Below are 15810 nucleotides of genomic sequence, written 5' to 3' on the forward strand. Positions count from 1 at the left end.
TATGGTGTGGGTTTTACTGTTTTTAAACCTTAATCTGAGGAACCAGATTCAATCATTTTACTTTGGCTTATACTTAGAGTGTCACTTTTGAGTAATTTTTTTGTATTCTGAAGGAAACAAAGGGGCAAAACTTCATAGAGGCCTCACCAGAAACTAAATACTAGCTTGTCTTGTTAAGAAATAGCTGAATTTATTTTTTGTGACTCATCAAATTCTACCTCTTTAAGTCAGAACATTCTAAACTCTCAAAGGCAGAACACCTTCAGGTCTGTAGTAAAGTTATTAAGAGAGAACTACTAAAGGCAGGGTTCTGTTCTTGTTCTAATGTATCATCTGATCAGGGATCCTTATACAGTAGTCCCTCTTGTCTGCGGTCTCACTCTCCTGGCTTCAGTAACCCACGGTCAGCCTCACTGTGCCCTCAGAAGCAGATGATCCTCCTGACGTGGTCAGAAGGTCAATAGTAGTCTAACGGTATGTCACAATGCCTACATCATTCACCTCACTTCCTCTCATCATGTAGGCATCTTAGCTCACATCACAAGAAGGGTGAGCACAGTACAATAAAACATTTTGAGAGAGACCACATTAACATAACTTACTACAGTATATTGTTAGGATTCTTCTATTTCATCATTAGTTATTAATTATTGTACCTAATTTACAAGTTAAACTTTATCATGTGTATGTCTATAGGAAAAAACAGGATATATAAGCTTTGGGACTATCTGGGGTTTTAGGCATCCCCTAGGGTTCTTGGAACATCCTCCACAGGTAAAGGGGACTATTCTAGCAGCAAAGCTAACTCACCTCATGTCAAAAAAGGATATCGGGTTTGCATATGCAGTTAGTTATACAAACAGACAACCTTTGTCTGTGACTATTACTGTTTTGCCATTTTAATGTTAAAATTGGTGGTTTTTTTAAGAGGGATGTACTCCCTGACCCAAAGAACTTCACAGGTTTCCTTTTTTTGTTGTTCTCAAATGATATTGCCTGTTCTTGTTTTCATTTTATTTTTATTACAGTGCCTTTATTTCAAAGGGTAGTTTCTGGGAAGCAGTTCAAAGTCATTTTGAGTTTGGTTAAACTCATTGCTTAGAGCTGATTACTTCTGTGTCATAATTAAATGGGCAAATCTTGAATCTTGTTTGGAAAGTCACAAGCAATCAAAAGCTGATATGATTGATGAGCATTATTTGATTTCTGCTGTCTAATAATGTATACGTTATCTAGGAATTGTCTCACACATAGGATATACTCTGTGGCAGGGTAATGGAAAGGGACCATTAAATGAAAAGGTTACATTCATTGTCTTCGAAAGACTGTTTCATCTAACACAGGAACATGAGAAATACACAATGTGCCTGTTACTATAGAACCGAAAGCCCTTTCCAGCTGTTTGCCCTTGGGCAATTTGGCATAGACTAACCTTGTGCTATAAGCATCTTGTGTAGAAAAGTTACTTATGGCACATGCCCAGTGCAGCGAGTGCATCCTCCACCAGTCCCCTCCAAATCTCTGAAGATAAGTTTTGAACTTCCAAATGTAACTGCATACATTTTGCACTAGTTTTTTTTTTTAAAGGTTCTCTTAACAACCATTTAGCAGTCCAAGAGGAGGGAAGAGAATATTAAGGTAATAAGGTGCATTACATTTAGAATGAGTTGATGCTTGTCTTTAAATGCACTGGAAGTGTTCTTTATTTTTAAAGCATATAAAGTACTGGAGCATTTGTTTTCCCCCTAGAATGAGAAAATAAGACTCTCCTTGGACTGGAGTCTGTAAAGGGTCCATAAAACCCCAGAGGCTGTAAAGGGATGGAGAAGAGGGGCTTGATGGCAGCAGGGTAGGAAAGGAGCAGGGCTTCTCCAGGGCTCAGGGCACTAGGGATCTGACCCAGGGCTGCAGCTGCAGAAGAGCAGGGCGCCGGCTGGCTAAAGAAGGCCACCTGGGTCAGGCTGCTGAAAAAGCCAAGGGTGGACAGCAGAAGAATTCAGATAATCTGTGTAAACTCAATGGCTTTCATTTGGAGGACTTTATGTTGTCCTTGCTTCTGCTGTTGTGGCTGTTTTTGTTCTTTTTTAATGTGCTCATTTCCCCCATTAGGTTTCATTCAACAATATTCGAGATCCTCTTTTGTGCCAAGCAACCTGTTACACCATATGCTTTGGAAAAGGGGTGGGAGAAGTTGGGCCACCTTTGCAGCCTGAAATCTCATTCAGATGTGAAGATTAGGCTACTCCTTTTACTAAATTAAACAGGTGCATCTGATGCCAAGAGGAAAAAACATCCAGAGCCTGGTTAAAGCTTCAATCCCAAATAGCCTGATTCCCCTTCATTCACAACTAAATCAACATCGTATTGATTACATGTAAAGGGATATTACTATAAGGCAGGACTCTGATCTAAAAACTTCTCAAATCCAGCTGGCATATTCATAAAACATATTACATAAAAGATGCCATTTTAGAAGATGAGGGAGTGGGGTTACAATCAGCACCGCCAGTGGGGGAAGTGTCAGGTGAACATCCTTTTGCTCCCACCTGTTCTCATACAACCCCTGCAAAGGTAGCTCATCCTCAGTACCAGCATCTCTGGCAGCATTTGCTGCCAGTTCAGTGTCTCTCCATATCTGTGGCTGCTCTGAAAAATGTCACATTCACCTTACCTCAAAGGGTCAAACAGGCAAATCCTAGATCCAGAACAAGCATCCATACAGCCCATGGTATTTCAAAAAGGGTTCTTGGAACCCAACAAGGACCCTTTCAGCTCTAAAGTGCCCAGATTATACTCTAAGGTACAGTCTGCCTTTGTTACATAACACTTAAAGGCAGTTTGCTGTATATTTTCTGTGAAAGCACAGTTAACTCTTGAAAGGTCCAAGACTGTCTGACTACTGACGGCCCTTGACTCCCCATCGCACAGCCACACTTCTTTTTGTATATTCTGTAATTTTAACACTTCTACCAAGTGCTGAAGGGATGAGATTAAATTTCACAGAGTGCATTTTGCTACCTTGTAATAGCACTGATAAAACCTTTGCTGAAGGAAGGATAGTCTTAAGTCCAAATATTATTTCAATTTTCCCAAAATGAAAAGAAAGCTGTGATCTAGAGAGTCAGTTCCCACACACTAGCATCGTGAAGGGAAAAGGGGCATAGAAACTATTTAAAACTAGACATATATTCTCACAGAAAACGTTATTGTAGATGTACAACATTCTAGCCAATACATGTGGCAAATGAACAGACTATTTACTAAGACAATTTTATTTTTAATATATCAGAAAATTAGATATGCTATTTCTCTAACAGTGCAAATAAGAAAAAGGATCACAACATTAGTGCAAAGCAGCAGACTACAGGTAGAAACTCCCCTTGCCCTCCAAAGTGGAATTATCAGCATTTATTTAAAAGTTAGCATTTTAAAGTCTTGCAACAAATAAAAATACATTTATCTGGTTCTTACTTTCAAAATTACCAGGTTACATGGCTTCCTACCTGAGAAATTCAAATAAATTGAACAAAAACACATTGAAAGATTTCTAGGTTTCTTATAGCACTGTCAACAGTACACACTAGGAAAAACATGAAAACACCTATTTATAAAGACAAAGTTTAAAGTTCAGGCCCTTAGCTACTTAATAGAACATGGAAAAAAGATGAGAAAAATACTTTTGCACCTCTTAAATAACACCACAACAAAGAAAACAATGTTAACTAATAGGAGGTGATCACAATATTTTTGGTTCTATTTCTTTCTTACCAAGCCATTCAATTGACAAGGACAAAATTAGTTGTTTTTCTCATTCAAGGTCTACACAAAAAAAGAGATTAACTTAAACCTAGGATGCATTATCACAAGACATATAAAAATCCAAGGCTGTACAGAAAGTAAACACAAAACCAGTCTTTTTACTTTCTTCTAGGTCCCGGGATGATATTTAGCAAATCAACAAAACAAGACAAAAAATATTATATAGATGTGACTTAGCACCAGTTCTATTATACAAAAAAAAACTGCACATGCTGTATTCTGCAATTTATTTTTTATGTCTGGTTACTGAGCAGCAAATTGTTTTCATGCCCAAAATCTCTGCAAGGAAAAATTATCAAATGGCAGAAGATTTTTTTTTTTCAAGACAAGCATAGCTGCTTTCCATTACAAACCCATGTTGTTTGTTTCAGTGGCATGAAACATGAAAAAATAAGGAGGCATGGTCTCACTGGAAGGGAATAATACCTAGTTACCAAAAGTTGTCTGACAAAATGCAAGCTACTTGCAGTTTAAAAGGCTACTCTGGACAACAGTACTTTGAACATTAATCATCATTGCTAGTCCTCAGAGAAAAGGCACTCGCCCTATGAGCAATTTTTTAGAGTTGACAAGCCAAACCTAGTTTTGATGGCAGAGTCACTAGCTTGAAAGTGGAACTGAATACAACAGAGCCAATAAATCATTTATTGGCTTTTATCTTATTAGTAATAAACATAATCTGCTATGTTACATTCACTTCTGAACTTTTGTGTGTACTAGCAGACCTCTATTAAATGTGAACAGAAGAGATCAGTGAAACAACTTGTGGCTCTTTAGATAAATTAGAAGATTTTGTAACCCCTTCAGGTTGCTCCGGAGGCTGGTTATGAGCACATACTGTGCCTCGTCATTTGGGGCAACCACACTGCCTGGCATCCCACGTCAGCCCTATCAGCCAGTACTTTTCTGCAGAACATCAAGTTAAGACTGAAACAAAGCATATCATATGAAAATGTTGTCTTCCACTCCTTCTGTGGATTAAAGTCACCTTTCCCTGCTGCCCGCAGTCTAATCTCATTGATGTGTTCAATTGCCAAATCAGGTATAGTTGTGTTGGGAGGAAAAAGGGTCATCTACTGTCCTTGAGGTCCTAAATCCAATATAAGGCAGAATGAATCAGCCGAAGTTTCAAAAGAATAGTCACTGCATTAAGATGTAAGTCTTTACAAATCTAAAAAATAGCTCAATTTAAAAACATACTCAAGAAGTCCAAAACCAGTAGGTAAAAAGGTAAATTGTTTAGGTTTAGACTTTATAAATCTATTGTCAAAATGGCCATCCTGCCTAAAGCAATCTACAGATTCAATGCAATGCCAATCAAAATACCAACAACATTCTTCAACGAACTGGAACAAATAGTTTTAAAATTCATATGGAACCACCAAAGACCCTGAATAGCCAAGCAATCCTGAGAAGAAAGAATAAAGCAGGGGGAATCTCACTTCCCAACTTCAAGCTCTGCTACAGAGCCACAGTAATCAAGACAATTTGGTACTGCACAAGAACAGACCCACAGACTAGTGAAACAGAATAGAGAGTCCAGATATTAACCCAAACATATACAGTCAATTAATATATGATAAAGGAGCCATGGACATACAATGGGGAAATGACAGCCTCTTCAACAGCTGTTGTTGGCAAAACTGGACAGCTACATATAAGAGAATGAAACTGGATCATTGTCTAACCCCATACACAAAAGTAAATTTGAAATGGATCAAAGACCTGAATGTAAGTCATGAAACCATAAAACTCTTAGAAAAAAACATAGGCAAAAATCTCTTGGACATAAACATGACCAACTTCTTCATGAACATATCTCCCCGGGCAAGGGAAACAAAAGCAAAAATGAACAAGTGGGACTATATCTAGCTGAAAAGCTTCTGTACAGCAAAGGGTACCACCAATAGAACAAAAGCCATCCTACAGTATGGGAGAATATATTCATAAATGACATATCCAATAAAGGGTTGACATCCAAAATATATAAAGAGCTCACACACCTTAACAAACAAAAAGCAAATAATCCAATTAAAAAATGGGCAGAGGACATGAACAGACAGTTCTCCAAAGAAGAAATTCAGATGGCCAACAGACACATGAAAAGATGCTCCACATCGCTAGTCATCAGAGAAATGCAAATTAAAACCACAATGAGATATCACCTCACACCAGTAAGGATGGCCACTATCCAAAAGACAAACAACAACAAATGTTGGAGAGGATGTGGAGAAAGGGGAACCCTCCTACACTGCTGGTGGGAATGTAAATTAGTTCAACCATTGTGGAAAGCAGTATGGAGGTTCCTCAAAAAGCTCAAAATAGAAATACCATTTGACCCAGGAATTCTACTCCTAGGAATTTACCCTAAGAATGCAGCAGCCCAGTTTGAAAAAGACATATGCACCCCTATGTTTATCACAGCACTATTTACAATAGCCAAGAAATGGAAGCAACCTAAGTGTCCATCAGTAGATGAATGGATAAAGAAGATGTGGTACATATACACAATGGAATATTATTCAGCCATAAGAAGAAAAGAAATCTTACCATTTGCAACAACATGGATGGAGCTAGAGGGTATTATGCTCAGTGAAATAAGCCAGGCAGAGAAAGACAAGTACCAAATGATTTCACTCATATGTGGAGTATAAGAACAGAGGAAAAACTGAAGGAACAAAACAGCAGCAGACTCACAGAACCCAAGAATGGACTAACAGTTACCAAAGGGGAAGGGACTGGGGAGGATGGGTGGGAAGGGAGGGATACAGGGTAGGGGGGAAAGAAAGGGGGCATTATGATTAGCATTTATAATGTGGGAGGGGGCACAGGGAGGGCTGTACAACACAGAGAAGACAAGTAGTGATTCTACAGCATCTTACTATGCTGATGGACAGTGACTGTAATGGGGTTTGTTGGAGGACTTGGTGTTGGGGGGAGTTTAATAAACAATGTTACTCATGTAATTGTAGATTAATGATACCAAAATAATAAATTTTAATAAAAGAGTTTACAAGCCTACACACATACAATTTTTCCCCAGCTTGAAAACTCTGGGCTTTTTCTGCCCTTGACTCTTCCTAACTCCATGCATGGCATTATTAAGGATTGAGGAGGCACTTGTTACTGGTTTATAAAAGTCAATATGGGGATATTCAGTGGCTTCTTAAAAACTGATGTCACCTAACCCTGAGTGAAAGGATTACATAACCTGAAATGGAATACTGCCATGTCCTCTCTTCCCAAGTACCATTATGGGTGCCCCAGGATCTTTCAATATTTTCTTTTGCAAATCCCACTGGTTGCTTCACTTCAGTCCTGTTGCTTTTCTAGGATGGAACGACATGGGGTTCTTCAAAAAACAACTCTTCTAATGGTCCACTATCCATTTAAACCTCAAAGGACAATCTGAGCTCTTTTTAGATTCTTCCTCCAATACTTTGCTGCTAAAAGAACAACTCCTGGAGTACTGTGAGCATATTAATAAGATGAGTTTCCTTCTGGTGGGTGATCATGAAACCCTCTAATGTCATGAAGAGGTTTACTGTATGTTCTAGCTGTCATCTCTCTTCCTTTACCTACTGTTATTTCTATATAAAAGTCAGGAAACTTGGTTGCTGCACATGGTGTTTCTGACCAAGTCAAAGAATGTGTAAAAAGATCCTTAATTTGTTCACTATTGTTCCCTTTGAAGAGAAATGATACTAAATGATGGTGTTATGACAACTAAAGAGACATAGATGGCTATCTCAACTCTCAATGTTAATTTGCTCCTTCACTGGCACCAAATTAAAGTTGCAGTTGAACTGTAAAAACATCCTTGGATTAAGAAGTTTTGCAACCACATTGCTTTACCAAGCTTTAGGATCTGGGTGTTTTGTATTTCTAAAGCTTGCCAACACACCTGCAGTCATTTTAATCTATGCTTTATACTTTGGCAAGAGAAACAAGGTTTTGTATTTGACCTTGCTCAAGCTTTTAAGTGTTACTCTCTTGCTCTGTGGTTGCTAACATAGCTTTATTTGGTTTTAAATTTTCTTCTTGCAAATTATTTATTATGAATAAGGGTGTTCCTAATCTAAGAGACCTTCAAAACATTTGGAAACATAAGGAACTAGTGTATTGATTTCCTACATAGCTTCTGTAGTCAATGTGCTCCTGACTCTTACATCTAAGGTAATAGTTACCAGAATTCAGTGTAAAATATTCCAAATTCTCATATCTTCTAAACCTTCTTGCCTCCTGGCCCATATATTCTGACTTCCAGAGTGTCTCTTCTTTTGGGAAAATCTCCCAAATAGGAAGCATCAGCACTTTTTGATGGTGTCATTGGCAAACGAGAGGGCCAACTATTCACTATCCGGTCAAGTGTACTATCACTAAACTTCCTCCTCTTTCTGGTGATGTCTGATAGATCACCAGGCCTAGATTCATGGTAGTAGCCTCCATCAGACAAGTATTGGGGGACTAGGATTGCCCTCTTTTTGCTGTTGCTCTTCTCATCTCTAATGTAATTGTTTTCACCTTCAAGCCACGAACATCTCCATTCATAGTTGGACCTTTTGCCTGGTTTCCTAAACTTGTATTTAGAGTAGTTTTCCTCCCCATCATGTTTCCACTTTGAATATGAGGTCTGCTGACTTGACCTAATTTCTCGATTGCAAGTGATGATCTCATCAGTGTCAAGAGATCTTTTTTCTGGGGAACTATCATATGTGGCCACAGATTTCTCTTTCTCCTCTTTGTTTATGCTAAGGGTGTCACTAAAGCATTCAGAATCACTACTTATTTCCTCGAAGAAATCTGTCAACTCCAAATGTAAGTGTGCTGACCTGTTGGGTGAGGAAACTTGGCTTTCACTGGTGAATTTGGAATCTGCAACCTGGTAAGCATGGGTCTCTTCCAACAGAGGGCTCTTTGCATAAGCTGGGTACAGCTGCTCACCAGCTTCATTGACTGTGTCCTTGCAGTGATTTTTAAATTCCTTAGTACATTCTTTGGCATACTCTACATTTCCTCTCTTTGGTGGGTTATGCTCAGGATCCTGAGTACAAATCTTCATCCAGTAATCATCTTCTTGAACCTGATCTCTCATTTCCAGGCTTTGCATCTGGCTCAAGCTGGTTGGGCTTTCCTTACATTTTCTCAAATTGATTTGAAATCCATTTCCTGTAGCATGGACAGCTCTCTGCCACTGACATGTGCTTGTTATGTGGCTTGGTTCTGGGCTGAAATGGGCATATCTTGGACTTTGATAATAGTTTAACAGATAATCAATAAATTCATCTGTTTCATAGATCTTCTGTTTTCTGCCATGGTCTCTCTCAGCTAATCTGGAAGAACAGGATTTATCAGAATTGTGGTGGTCATCTTTCTCAAGAGGCTGACCTTGAGTCATTATAATCTGCAAGGAATTCTGGCCAGAGACCAAACTGCGATTGTATCCATCTGTTAATAAATTTCCAGTTCTCTCTTTTTTAGTTGAATGTCTTTTTTTTGTTTTCCCAAGGTGGTGGGAAGATTTATGTAAGTGAGCCCTAGCACTTTTCTTCATTTTTTGTGTTTGCTTATTGTCTGAGTTGGCAACCTGATAGTTTGGCATTTCCTCCTGATGTTGAAGATACTGAGTGTTTAACTCTTCTTTCTTCAGAGTTTCCAATGTGTTCCCCAGAGTAACATCTACCTCTTGTGGGTTAAAATGTGTGGATTCCTTCAAAGAAAAAGATTAAAAGTCTCACATGAAAAAACTAAACAGATTAAAAATTTCAAAGAAAACTGGGTTTTCTGACATTGTTCTGAAGTAGTTTCTAATAAAAGCTAGGATAGATCTGAATGAGGACCAACATTGTACTGTTGTCCTGAATGAGAACCACAAGAGGTACAAAATGACACAGCTCAACCTAGTGGAGCTGCTTTTACTAGGTCTGTGCCCATCTGTAGCTTACAAAGTACCATGGTTTACATATCTCCAAAGCACATGACCCTTTTGTCATTTGTTCACAAATTGATGAGCCTACTTACTGCTCCAGGTATTGTGCTAGGGGATGGAGATATGAGGAGAAATAAGAAATGCTCTATAGCCCTCCCAGGAAGTTCTAGAAAAAGAAAAGACTGATGGGTGAAATGTGTGTCTAAAAGAGAGTCAACTGGCTTAAAAGATAGACTGTTTCTGTTTCCCACTGCTGCTGCTTCCTGTGGATTGCAGGGGAAGGTGTTTCTGAGCTGCCCCCGCACCTATTACTTGCCTCAGTCAGAAGCAAGGTGACCAAGTAGAGAATGTGGCCATGACAATGGTTCTCTCTGTGGTGCTATCTGCTCTGCATAACTGCAGGGCAGGTGAAAGGTGCCACCCCCAGGCCCCATCCTGCCAGGAGAGTAAGCACCATGCTCCCTCTCACATTTGGCACAAATCAGGTGTGTGCTTACCCATTACCTGGATTAGAACCTGGGGGACCATAATCAGTATAAGGTATCAAGGAGGCCAAAAATAGGCACCACACACATTTAAAGAGAAATTCTTAAAAAGGAGTGACTCTCAGCAGTCATTAAGGTAAACTGTAAAAGATCCAGCTAGCCTAATTAGAAGAGACTTTTCTGATCCTGGCTTCACTAAGTTTGATTGTCCACACTAATGACCGAAAGGCTGCATCTGCAAATATACATTAAATCAACTCTATTACTGTTGCCATTCACTCTTCGCATTTAAAAACATTGAATATGGATTTGTAAGTTAGCACTTTGAGAACCTCTCTGACCTTTACTCTGGGAACTCTGCTGAGTATAGCTGTCTTTAGGTCAGTAAGTGGGGAGAGAAGCCTTCTAAAACTGCAGCTCCCCAAACAGGACAATTGTTTTGTGATGTGATAAACTCCTTAGCAAAGAGTTTAAGACTAGACTAACAGGAGCTTACTACACAAAGGTCTCTGTCCAAGGTTCTCTCTTCTTATCCTGTTGCAAATGAGTGGACAAGTAAATGGAAGATTACAAACCTAACACACCCACCATCCATTTATTCCCCCTGGCATTTTCAGTTACACCCATTAGGGACTTAGGAAGGTAGATAGACTAGCTATATTGCCTTGGGTAATATGGTCCTGAAGTGTAGAAACAAAGTATGTGTGCCAGATGGCAGGAGTGAGACACGCCCCCTGTAAACTATTTGGATACCTCTTTTGGAAGCCCACAGTTGGGGTAATTAGAGAAAAGCCTATTGAAAATAAACCCCAATCAATGCAATGAGTCTTCCATGGAGTCCATTTTAAATCAGCCACTGCTTCAGTGTAAGACCTGTGTCTCAGAGAGAGGTCAGTACCTACCAGAACTGAAGCCCAACTGGGAAAGAGCCTTACTGCAATTTTCCTCAGGAGTACGCTCAGCAATCGAAGGGCCTCCAAGCGCTGCTGAGCCAGCAGGTACTTCTTCTCCTCCCACTCCTCGAGCTGCTGGGGCTCCTCTGCTTTGCCTCCGTCCTTCTGCTTCCTCTGCCGGTGTCTGTTCCTTTCCTTCAGGGCTCGCCTCCTGACCCTGGCCTTCTTCCTCTTTTCCCAGGCTTTTCTCTCCTCTTTTCTTTTTCTGAACAATGATTAAGATTCAGCCATTCAGAAGGAATTTACTAGGCATGTGCTATCCTCCTCACTCCTTCCCCACTGCCAGGGCAGGACAGGTCACTTAGGGATCCTTCACTGCCAACCCCAGGGCCTGACATAGACAACTTAGGATAAAAGATACTGTACACATCAAAGAGGAAAGACACCCAATTGAGTTGGTCAGTTAGAAGCTGTACAGGAGATCTTATGCAGAAAGTATCAAAAAAGAAGCCTGCACAATTCAAGGGAGGTGCCTGTAGCCTCCACTTTCCAAACCACAAGCAGGGACTATGACTCCAGCTCTCATGGCAATGATTTCATTTCTGTTGAGATCAGAACTTTCCATGATTGGGTGTCACATAGGGAAACGACGGTAAGTCAAGGCATTCTGAAAATCTTGAGGGTGAAAACCAATACCAATCTAATTGGTACATATTACTGAACACAGTACACTGTCATAAAAACATACTGGCTTAGAAGAATATGGGCTTTTTTAACTGCTCTTTGAAAATTTAAACTGTTTTGGTTAGGCCCTTATGGAAATGTGGGGAAGGGGAAAGAAACAACAATTACCTGAGTGAGGACTTAGCCAAAAGCTGGAGGATTATCTAAACAGCATGTTCAGTCTGGAAATTTGGGGGGAATAGTTACCTTGACTGGGCTTGATTTCACAAATGTGACCTCAGGTAAGTCCTATCATCCCACTAGACAAAAAAGTGAGAGGCACAAGGAGGGTACTCTTCATTTCCTCATTTGAATGGCTATAACTTACATAAAAGACTGGCAGAATAAACAAGGCCGGGAGGTAAAACTGGTTTTAAGAGTCTTGTAGTTCTGGCCCACTTCTACCTTCTTGGCAAGCCTTTGGCAATCCAATAGCCCTTTCTAGGTTCACATCCCTAACTTGGGAAACAATGATAAGCTCAAAGAAATAAAAATGGAGTGCCTTAAATTCATAAAGGAAGGGAAGCTAACAAGAAATACAGTGCGAAGAAATCCATGCCTTCTTGCCTAGGGGTTAGTTTGATTATCGACCATTTTATGGGGGAAAATCCTTTCCAGACCTAAAAAGAACTTTTTAAAAAAATTTAAGCTGGTGGGCAAGTAAAATTTGGTACATTCTAGGTAACTTGGTCAAATTTTTAACTTGGTAGGCTAGGATTTCCACTATAAAATTTCCTGATCCTTTTTTTTTCCAACCGTTTCTGCCTAGACATCTTCACCTGGCTAGTCCCATTATTCGGTATTACTTGTTCTCCCTGAGAAATATACTTTTTTTTAAGTCTCTTGTTTTGAACTGTTTGGTCATTTTGGTTTTGTAACAGCACGGTTGAAAGACTAGGCTTCCATGGAGTTTTCCAGTCTGCACCAATTCTTGCTCACTGTACCCTCACATCAATGTCATCTATCAAGTCTAGCCATTCACCCGAAGGGATAAACCCATAATCAAAAGTCAAAAATTGACTTCTTAAATGGTCTCCTCACCTTTCAGCCTCTTCCTCTTCTCTCTTCTTTTCTTTTTTCCTTTCTTCTTCCAGCTCTTGTAATTTTAGCCTTTCTTGATTTCTCCTCCTTATGGCTCCTTCACTGAAGTGTTTGGTTGTATCAAACATAACCTGCCCCCGAACAATTCAAAGTTTCATTAGAAAAGTTTGCCAGCTGGCTGGATGTGTCCCAGGCCAGAGAAAGAAAACTACTATGTACACGGCCATTCAAAACAAATGAATTAAAAATGTCCTCTCTGCAGCTCAGTACCCATACTGTTCCACTGCTTCACAGTCACCTGCCAAACAGTCCTGAGGCTCCAGAATTTTCTTTGTCAGACCCTTGAGGAGCTCACTTTACAGTCATAGGTGGCATCACAGTGCCATTATGGCCACAGGCTCTGAGGAATGTGACTGTATTACCTCTGGTTATTTATACAGATCAACTGAGTCAATATATTTTTTTAATCACCACAGACAAAAATAGTCCAAAAATGTGGGGTGGGGGGTTGGAGGGAGTTGCGGGGAGCAAAGATTCAAGAAAACTGACTTATAGACCAGATCTAACTATAGTGATTATTAAGCTACATTGTAAACCTAGAAATGAAGTGAAAGTCAGATGGAGGCACTACAAATACATTTAGTTAAAAAATAAAATGAGTCAGAAATAGCTATTTAATTATGCACAAGAATGACAAATACCAAATTCACAATCATTACCTTTGAGGGGAGGGAGGAGAGTGTGACTGAGGATGGGTATACACAGGGGGATGGTTTCTCATCTCACCGGTAATGTTTTATTTTTTAAGCTGGTCAATGGTATATGGAGGGTCACTGTGGTATTTGCTATATCTTTTGTCTGACTAAATAGCTCATCATTTAAAAATATACATTTTAACATAAGTAGCTTCACACATAACTTTGAACCCCACCACCCAACCTCTCTCATACATAGGAAGCTGCTTAAGCCCAAAGTCCAGATTCATGCTAAAGACTGATTTAGAGAAAAAGGACTGTTTAGCCACATGTTTCCTTCTGCTGAATTAACACTTCAAGAAGGAGATGATCCATGGAGACATGGATGAGGTGGCATGACTGGACAGACAGGATGATTTTGAAAGGAAAGGATCCAAGTTTGTTGAGATTATGTTTTAGCAATTTACCTGTCAGACATCCTGAAAATACAAGTCATGACCGGTGAGTAAAGAGGGAGTGAACTGCTCTTGTGCAGTTTCAAATTGCATTCATCCCTCTCTTTCAGCAACTTGTCAAATAGACTAAGCATATGAGGTAGCTCCACAAGGGCCATGAAGAATCCTTTAATGCCTTCCAGAAGTTAGGGCAGAGTCCCAGATTATAACAACCACCACTTGAAAAATCAGAGCTGGCAGTATGCCTCATAGGAGAAGGATATTTTTTTCTTCCTAAACATCCATTTATTAATGACAACACAACACTTTGCATTAGTTATTGATGAGAGCCTATTGGGGGCTAAGGAAATTTACTCTAGATGCTTCTAGCTTTTACTGAAGACCACCTGAACAGTGGGAAACAAAAGAAATTCTGGTTCCTTACCTTAATATTACATGCCAGAGATTTCCCATCATCTCCTTTAAGCATCAGCTTCATTCCTCGAAGGGACTCCATGGCTTTTATGAAGTCAGTTGACTCTTGGTACTGTATGAAGGCCTCAAATGTGTGTAAGCCAAAACTAAAACCCCCAAAGTTCCTGTCAGTCATCACTTCTCTATAGGGGTCAAGCATTGGGATATCCACATTCTTGATCTTCCCAAAACTTTCAAAGACCACCCGAAGGATTTCTTCACATGGCTTCTCCCCACTGGAACCTTTGGGTGCAAACCACTTGCAGGGCAAGCCTTCAAAGTATATGGAATCTGGGCTCTTATCATGGTCCTGCTCTTCAGCCCCGTCACTGGAGGAAGCCTCTGTTTCCTTAGAGAAGTGTTCCCACTCTCCCTGGGCATCCGTAGCCACTACTTTTAAGTCTGTTTTCAAACCATTTAGTTTGATGATCTTCCCATGCAACTTCGCCTTCAGGATCTGAACCAAACTTTGCGTTTCAGCCTCACCCTCGAATCGGATGAAGTCCTTTGTACTCTTGGAGAGCCGAACTGTGGTGAACTGGTCAGGGCAAATGAGACTCTTCAGCTGGTCAAGAACTTCCCAGTTAGAGAAGGGCCTCATAGGTTCTATACTCTCTGGGAGCAATACGCTGATCATCAATTTTGCTATGGGCTTGAGGTAGAGGTGCTGAGCTGCACAGAGCTCTTTTGCCTCTGAGTTATCATATACCACCGTGACCATCATGGTATCCTTAGGAAACCTTAGAGAGCAAAAGAGAACATTTTGATACAGATGGAGGAAAACACAGATTTGGATTTTGAATGGTGCCAGCATTGCTGGATTTAGGTCATACTGATGGGGGAACGAGTGCCAGGGGAGAATGAAGACAATAGCTCACATTTGTTTAATGTATTTTGGAGGTTTTGAAGAGTTTCCATATGCTGTATTTTAGCTTCCTTAACTGAAAAATAGAGATTATAGGATTTCTGGGAGGATTAAATGAGTGAGTACATGTGAAATCCTTAGAACCATGCCTGGCACACAGGAAGATCTCAATAAACATAAGCTATGGCTATTATTTATTAGTTGTAGTAATCTTACTTTATCTCATCTGATTCATGAAGCAACCTGTGAGTAGGTATTTCCATGCATGTTTTACAGATGGGGAAATTCAGTGGGAGTTGGGAAAATTACATGGCATGCCCATACATCAGACCCCAAGTTTCCAAATCTCCAACCTACTGTCCAATTGGTCTCAAATGTAAAGTCCCATAAAAGCCTGCAAGGGAAGGGGGGGTACAGAAACAAAGCAAGGGTAAAATACATGCAGCACATTC

At 40.0% G+C, this 15810-nt stretch overlaps 1 protein-coding gene across 1 annotated transcript; it reads right to left on the minus strand.

Annotated features, from left to right (window-relative positions):
* Positions 1–6818: 6818 nt before the first annotated feature.
* On the minus strand, positions 6819–15228 carry LOC118928229 (A-kinase anchor protein 17B). Its single transcript, XM_036917263.2, is given in 5 exon segments — positions 6819–8086; positions 8088–9529; positions 11169–11391; positions 12891–13021; positions 14465–15228. Coding segments are annotated over 5 exon segments (2727 nt in total). The 5' UTR covers positions 15218–15228; the 3' UTR covers positions 6819–7908.
* Positions 15229–15810: the final 582 nt, after the last annotated feature.

Source organism: Manis pentadactyla, chromosome X, assembly GCF_030020395.1.
Source record: "Manis pentadactyla isolate mManPen7 chromosome X, mManPen7.hap1, whole genome shotgun sequence".
Lineage (NCBI taxonomy): Eukaryota > Metazoa > Chordata > Mammalia > Pholidota > Manidae > Manis > Manis pentadactyla.